Source organism: Sinocyclocheilus grahami, unplaced genomic scaffold, assembly GCF_001515645.1.
Source record: "Sinocyclocheilus grahami isolate Dianchi unplaced genomic scaffold, SAMN03320097.WGS_v1.1 scaffold137.1, whole genome shotgun sequence".
Classification (NCBI taxonomy): Eukaryota; Metazoa; Chordata; class Actinopteri; order Cypriniformes; family Cyprinidae; genus Sinocyclocheilus; species Sinocyclocheilus grahami.
This window is the reverse complement of record NW_015505316.1, coordinates 242194-250572: the sequence shown is the minus strand read 5'-3', so window position 1 is coordinate 250572 and position 8379 is coordinate 242194. Positions and strand designations below refer to the sequence as shown.

The following is an 8379-nucleotide window of genomic DNA, read 5'->3' as shown; positions in this document are numbered from 1 at the left end:
TTTGCAACTTTACAGATCTTCTTTATGCACCAAGAGCTTGTAACGGAAAAGGAAAAATTGAAATCGCATCATATGACCCCTTTAAGCTGCTACCCACAGCCAGAGCTACTTTTCTTTGTGTGCGGATATAACTTGATACAATCTTGCAAATGTGGTAGGCCTATGTATGCAATTTGCTGCGAAATCCGTCCCGACAACTCTAAAATGTAAATCATTATTATAGATTTCTGAAAGTATATTTGGGTGATGTAAATTCATGGTTTTAAATTCAGATTTTTTTGCACTGTCCCATTGATAACATTTTGTTATTTTTATATAAAAATGTACACTGTATTACAGCCTGTTAAGTCTTTATGCGGTACCACAGTGCCCAGTGTTAATATTAAAGGGGTCATAGGATGCCCATTTTCCACAAGTTGATATTCTTTAGGGTCTTAATGAAAAGTCTGTAACATAGTTTGGTTAATTTCTCAATGGTAGTGTAAAAAACACCTTTTTTACCCTGTCAAAAAGTTTTGTAGTATTTTCCTTTAAATGTTAATGAGCTCTGCTGACCCCGCCCCTCTCTTCCCAGCGCTCTCTGAGAGACTGTTTACTTTAGCCGCATTCATCATGAAACTTGCTAATTAGCACATTATTAGTTAAGGCGATTTGCAAAGATTCATTAAAAAACCTTATACTCACTTCTTCTGTAGGTGAAGCTGGATCATGAATGATTCGCACGAACACAAACGCATTTATGTAGATGGCGGGCCACTCTCTTCAAAAAACAAACGTAATCCACTGCTAGTTCAGCGGCTCAGATGTCGGGAGTAAATGATGACTGCTATGTTCATTATTACATCCAACAACAGAACACTTCATGACTAATGAACACCTGAGGGCAGTAAGACTCTTCAAATATGAGTAAAGTCATAGTCATCAAAGTTGCATTTTCTTCAAGATTTAGTAACATTAATATCGTAAAATGATCATTTTTCTAAAGTATAATTACACAAACCCGAAACATTTTTCTTTCCATAAGAACGACAGTATAATTGGCTACAAAAAATTTACAAGTTTCAAAACACTGGACTGGATCAGTTCATTCCACAGTATAGGCTACTTTCCAAACTCTGCTCCGGCGGTGAAACAATGGCGGACTGATGACAGCTCACTCAGGGACAGGGCGGGTCTAAGGTAAGACGCCAGTCCAGTCTGTGCTGAAACTCTACTGTCAATCAAACTGTTGTGGGAGGGGACTGTTTTGTGACGTCACACAGACAGGCATTTGAGATCGCCTCGATTTGAGAAAGGGGTAAAGATTTGAGCAAATTAAAGAAAAAACACTGGGTGGAGTTTTATCGTTTTAGGGTGGTTGTGTACACACATTTCAGTTCAAACAACTTGTAAAAGTGCCTATAGCATCATATGACCCATTTAAAACATGATAGATACATTTGAAGGGATTTGTAAGCATTTTGATAAAAGCTCAACAAATGTTTACTTACACAGCCACGTGGATTTGGAAAACTGAAAAAGGCAAAACTGACAGTCAAAAGAACAGAATCGCCAGGCGTTCAAAACATCGTCTACAGCCTCTACATGGTGGCTCACATACAGCAGACCATTGGGCCATAGGCTAGATACTGTCGTCCAACCATTTCCTGTATATTTTATCTAATAGCAATCTATAGATTTTCTTTTTTTTCATTTCCTTTTGATGTTTTTATTGATTTTCACTGATGTTAATGATCTGAGCTCTTGACTGTCCTGACAAAGGGTCCTTCTGTTCAGATGTTTCCATAAACAGCCAGAAATGATCTTGTCCCTGTAATGACCATAAAAATGTAGAAAGGCGTTTTTTCTTCAGGCAACAAGTTATTGAATCACTAAATGTAGGCCAAATCATTGCAATCTTGTATAGTGCCATTGTACATATGTTGTTCAATCGGTTTTTGATCTTATGTAAATACTTGACATTTTAGTAAAGTGCAAGTTAGTACATAACATATGATTTTTAAAAAGTTAATTTGTTACTTTTCATGTAAAAGCTAAAAGCCCATTGTAGTTCTGACTAATGAACACCTGAGGGCAGTAAGACTCTTCAAATATGAGTAAAGTCATAGTCATCAAAGTTGCATTTTCTTCAAGATTTAGTAACATTAATATCGTAAAATGATCATTTTTCTAAAGTATAATTACACAAACCCGAAACATTTTTCTTTCCATAAGAACGACAGTATAATTGCCTACAAAAAATGTACAAGTTACAAAACACTGGACTGGACCAGTTCATTCCACAGTATAGGCTACTTTCCAAACTCTAGTCTTCATTTGACATTTTTATCAACTTTATAGGCCATTCATAACTTTTATATAATTATACAACACTTGCAGTTATTTGCAATTAATTGTAAGTGCAAACAAGACAGGCTATTAAACAGAATGCAATGTCTGGCATTCAAAAATGTGTTTCTTGTCTGTTCAGTATCCAGCAGCGTGCCAGTAACATGGCCAGCTACCAGAGCGGCCTAAGGTGAACTGAACCTCAAGGTGTAAGTAATTTCATCCTTATTAGAGAGTAATGCTCAAAGCTTATGCAGTACTGTAAAATAAACAAGCGGTACTTGCAGAAATTCTGGAAAACATTCTTATAAAAGGCTCCTAGATAAATATTTTGGAGATGCAATGGGGTACAGACTAATCTTATTTTGAGCAGCTTTTTATTACGTAGGCTGATTCTATATTGTATCTTCATGCATGATCTGATTTGGTGTGCAAATGATTTTAGCAGCAGCAGATTTAAACATCCTTACTTTGTTTATTATCCTTCCAGCCCTCTCTCGACAATTATATACAAGTGCTAATGTAGACCAGCTGTTTGTAATAATGTTGTATACATCCATGCATCTGTGAATGTGACAATAGTCTTCATTCAGGTTTTATATTACATGAAGTTCACTCTGTTATTTCCTGTTCATCATACTGTGGTTTTCTCAGCTGTGATTTGGGATACAGAACTAGAACTAGAATAATATACTTCATAATGAAAACTGTAAACTTTAATTGCTAAAATCCAAACTCTGCTGTCAGAAAGATAATTATTTATATATGAGATTCCACAGATGCTTTTGCTCCGAAATGGAAAAAAAACCCATTGTTGACAAATTTCAGAATCCATCACTCTGACACGAAAATTACAAAGTGCAATTCCAGTCTTTCCTGAAACCTTTTGAAACCTTACATTCTTTGTTGTCACTTCATGCCGTTTATTTAGTGATATATTTTACTATAATAAGAAATCTGATTGATTTTCTTTGTAAGTTTCATTTTATATTTGAACCTAATTACTTCTTCACTGAAGGGTCGGCCACTGCGTGTCAACCTCTCAACAGACATACTCCTTATTTATATCTCTTAAACTGCCAGAAACAGCATTGAATTAGTGAATGACCTCGGACACAGAATGCTATCCAACACTGGCAGGATTTCTGTGGTCCTCCTGAACCACAGCCATTAATAAGCCCTGCGTAGCTGTCTTACAAACCCTACGGGATGAGAAGAAATTATGGTTTCATTCATAGGAATGTTTTAGAGATCCAGATTTATCCCACATGACCCTGGCTTTCAGGTTTGCACTTCAAAACGGATGTACTTTATTTATTTTTATTTTTTGCCACGTAAACGGTGTTTGACCAAGCTTACCCGGCAGTTCACATTAGTTTATTACAGGTCTTCATTGTATTTCCTGTTCTCAGAGGAAACTGACTTAAAAGGATTCTATGTATAATCTGGAATCCAAAGAGAGGTGCGTATGGTGATGTCAGAGGGATGGATACCCTTTTAAGGGCATAGTTTTGGTTTTGCAAGTGAGCACAGAAGGTTCCAATTACTGTCCCTCCATGAAGTAAACATTTTGTTTTAGTACGAATTGTCTGTTTGTGTTTTATAAATTGTTTTTGTGAACAATTTTCACAGCACTTTTTTGTCATTTTTCAAAAAAATAAATAAAAAAATCAAATGACTGAAATGTGAGGGGATGTATTAGTATAATTACAGCATGTAACTAGCCAAATAAATAAGTATCAGCATAAAACAATTGGCCCTAGCAACAGGATTACAGTATTTTAAAAGGATTAATTCACCTAATAATTTGCTGAAAATGTACTCTGCGTCTGTAAGACGCAGATGAGTTTATTTCTTTATCCGAACAGATTTGAAGAAATTTAGCCATTAAATCACTTGCTCACCGGTGGATCCTCTGCAGTGAATGGGTGCCGTCAGAATGAGAGTCAAAAGAGCTGATAAAAACATCACAATAATCCATAAGTGATCAACATGACTCCGGTCCATTAATTAAATTCTTGTGAAGCAAAAAAGCTGCACGTTTGTAATAAACAAATACATCATGACGTTTTTAACTTAAAATTCAAGTCCTCCATTCATAATCTTGTCTGAATCAGGAGAGAAATCAAGATCAAGATCTTGAGCACAGATCAAGCAAAGCACTGTTTAATTACAAGTGAAAACAATTCAATATGTTTGTGGATTTTGATACAAAGGAAGCTTTATTATGGATTATGGGCTCATCCTTCAAGTTCCTAATGATGGATTTGTTTGTTACACACAGCTTTTCATTTCACAAGACATTAATGGACTGGAATCATGTGGATTATTTGTGATGTTTTTATGAGCTGTTTGGACTCTCATTCTGATGGCACCCATTCACTGCAAAGGACCCACTGGTGAGCAATTGATGAATGCTAAATGCTTCACTTGCTAATTCTAATTCTTGCTAATTCTCCAAATCTGTTCTGATAAAGAAACAAATAATCTACATCTTGCATGGCCCAAGGGTGGGTAAGTTTTCATTTTTGGGTAAACATTTCCGTTAATACTGATGTCCGCTGAGCAGTCTTTCATACAGATCAGTTTGTTCATACAGTCCAGATGCCAGAGGATATCCTCATCACCATATGTTATGGCTGGAATGAGATACTTTCCTGCAGTGATGTGTTTTGTCTTGATCAAACTTTCAATCCTAATTTATGCCACAAGTCTAACTTTCATCTAACTAACTTTCATGCATGTCTGCAGTGCATTCTTCAAATAGTTACCCGGACCTATAGTCATGGTGGTAGGCCTGGGGTTATTTGTGACCTCCTGATGTATTTGCTATATGGCTTCTTCTTTTACACCTTTCAACTCCTGCAAAGACTAACAACAGTGAGTTGCACCTCAACAAAAATGTATAGATGTGAAGTAATTGTGTAAATGATAGTAAGCTCTAAAGGTGATGTTAAAAAGTGCTGTTAGACAAAGAGGTTAATTTGGATCAGTCGTATAATCTGTTTTCGATTTCATGAATCATATCTTCTTTGACTATCAATTACTTTGAAATGAAGATCAGCTCACATTTAGAGTAAAATGATACAGGTCTCCGTATTTAGTGTATCTATGCTCAATTACTCTTATAGAGACCCCACATTCAACCCTGAATTGGTTTATGTGATTCTTTATTTGTTGTTTCTGGACTATATCACAAGAATTTGGCAAAGACATTTTCTCTTTAAAATGCAAAATAAATATATTTAGATAAATCGGTATGAATAGAATTTTTTTTTTTACAGTATATCTTATGTTTTCATTTAATCTAAGCCTTTATATACAGTATGTACAGTGTGTCAAATCAGCTACTGCTACAAAAACAAATTCTTAATCAGTCCTTTCCTCGTGCTTTTAGCAACAATATTTAGCCATTCTTAAAAGAAGATCAATTTAATTGATTTGCAGGATATGCCTTTTTAGTGGTTTCCAACCTACCGGAATCATTTGTTCTTATTTTAAGCAAAAATACTGATATAGAATATTATTCTTTACAGAGTATCAGATGAGTATCAGATGACAGTATACTCATACTGTACATCAGTTAAATTGAAGGCGCTGTATAACCTGATGTCATTTAAATGTATCTTCTTTTACCATTTTCTCATATTCATTATTACTTCTTTTTATTCTCACACAACTTTAAATAAGCTTTTAAGTGCTTTATATATAAGTTGACTGTTATTGAGGAACTGAAAGTGTTGCTGCTTTGCACACTGCTGGTGTTTCACTAAATAAAACCATTATTATTTCCTCAGCCTTATTAAAAACAAATTAGTCAAAATATGTTCAGTTTTATACCTCTACCTCTTGTACTGAATGTGTACAAAAGGCATTTATTAAATATTTGTCCAATAAGGAATGTATATCACTTTTAGTCCTGGATTTTTCTGTTTGGCATGGATTTGAACTGTCCACTGGATGTATTTTCCATGCATGAATCACATAATTCATGTTCTTCCTCAGTCCTTGCCATGAAAGCTCTGAATCTGAAGAAGACTTACGGCAGAAAGACTGATAAATGGGATGAAATAGCTGGCTGTGGGGTTAAGGCCTTGATCTCTTCTTCCTCTGCAGTTAAGACATTTATCTCCATCTCACACACAATAGTTAATATTTCAATTTTCCGTAGAATTTAATTACGTTTATTATGACAGTCAGTAAGCTGTTCTTTATCCTGTTTGATGAGACAGCAAAGATCAGTCTCATACTCAAGAGGTCTATTTTTGCATAAAATCCTCAAATTTATGTCATAAATTGGTTAAATAATAAGCCACTCTTCACAGTTCACTTGGTTAAAGTGGCATCATCGGATACTCTGAATAGAAGATGTGGCAATATCTCATGACAACATGTCTTTCACATGCATAGGATAGATACATCCGTATAAATCCCTGTCTCTGCTGACACTCAATTTTCATTTATTCTGTAGGGGTCAGTACTGGTTGTCCTTGGTAGTGGAGGTGTTTATGTCACTGGAGTGGTCGTGCATTGAGCTCCTGCGGGGCAGCTTTGGCCGACAGCGCAGCAGAGCGAGAAGTTCACGGGACACGCTGCTGGAAAAGGCTGTGTAGATCCATGGGTTCGTACAGGAGTTCAGACTGGCTAGCAGCATCAGGATAGTGAAAGCCACTCCTGAGAATGAGGGAGGAAGAGAAATCAAATCAATTTCAAGTCAGTTATTGTAGAGGTCAAGTTATTGTCCTTATTTAAGGGTTACTACTAATATAAACCACATTAGAGACAGTGACTCCTTGAAATGTGCTGATCTAAGAGAAATTTCAAAACTCAACTAAAACTGTATACTTTGGCAAATGCTCGCCAGGGAATGTTTTTAGAATTTTGGCTTAGGTTCTGGCAGGGTTCTTTTAAAGTTATGTTCCAGTAATGTTAATAGAGTGTTCGTTCAAAGTTATCGGGTCTTTAATAATGTTACTGTAACAGATTACAGTTACATTAATTTTGTATTTAAATTACGTAATTCTGTTGCATGTAACTATACTCCCCAACATTGTTTATACATCATTTATGGGGCGTTTTTCTGAAAATTATAGCTGGATGTTCATCTTTTTTTTTTAAATGTAACTACTAACTAGTTTCAAATGGTTTGGAGAAAATTCAAAAGTAACATTCCCATAATGTTTGCAAAAAAATTAAACTGAACATTCTCTTAATGTTTTTCTAAGTTTCACATCAAAAACATTTTTGAAACATTTATGAACTGGACGGGTTTGAACATTCTGAGAACATTCAGAAATAACATTTTCCAACATCAATGGAAACGTTAGCAAAACATTCTTAGAACATATTTTATTACCTGGGGCCACTCTCAATGACTAAACATTTATACTTGAACTATTCTCTGAATTATTGACTAAACCAGCAATAGGAAATGCTGTATAATAGGAAATGCTGTATAATAATCTTAAGGACATCTATAATGTCACTTTTAGCATGATTTACAGTAGTGATACACTGCCTCAAAAAATAAATAAATAAATAACAGCTTTGCTGTCACAAGAATAATTTACATTTTAAAATATATTAAAATAGAAAACAGTTATTTAAATTTGTAATACTATTTTACAATATCAATGTTTTTACTGCATTTTACTGTACCACATAAGAGACTTCCTTCAACCCCTTACACTTTAAACTGGAATAGGAAATAAAGGAATGCATCCAAGCAGGGATTTATAATGACCAAAAATACATTATAATTTAAGTTTCCATTGTTGGAAATGCAGTAAGAAAATCTCTTACACTAAACAGTTTATATGACATTCAACTGTTCAATCAATGGCAATTTGTTGCCCATTTGGCTGCAAGAAAACAGCTGAAACAAATCAAAAGCAGCTGGAGTAGGAGCACAGATGTGTGTGTTAGCAGCTCTCAGTGGCCTGTGGTGAGAGATATCAACATCTGGTTAGTGATGGAAGAGCAGCAGGGGATGGAAATAGGTTATTTATTGGTGTGAAGAAATGGCCTTTAAATATGCATGTGTCTAAGAGG

At 35.1% G+C, this 8379-nt stretch overlaps 1 protein-coding gene across 1 annotated transcript in view; it reads right to left on the bottom strand.

Annotated features, from left to right (window-relative positions):
* Window positions 1-5665: 5665 nt before the first annotated feature.
* Window positions 5666-8379, bottom strand: part of avpr2aa (arginine vasopressin receptor 2a, duplicate a) — a 22471-nt gene continuing 19757 nt past the window's right edge. The window contains exon 6 of the mRNA XM_016280071.1: window positions 5666-7002. Within this exon, the coding sequence (XP_016135557.1) occupies window positions 6803-7002 (200 nt within the window). The 3' untranslated portion in view covers window positions 5666-6802. The remainder of the gene's footprint in view (window positions 7003-8379) is intronic.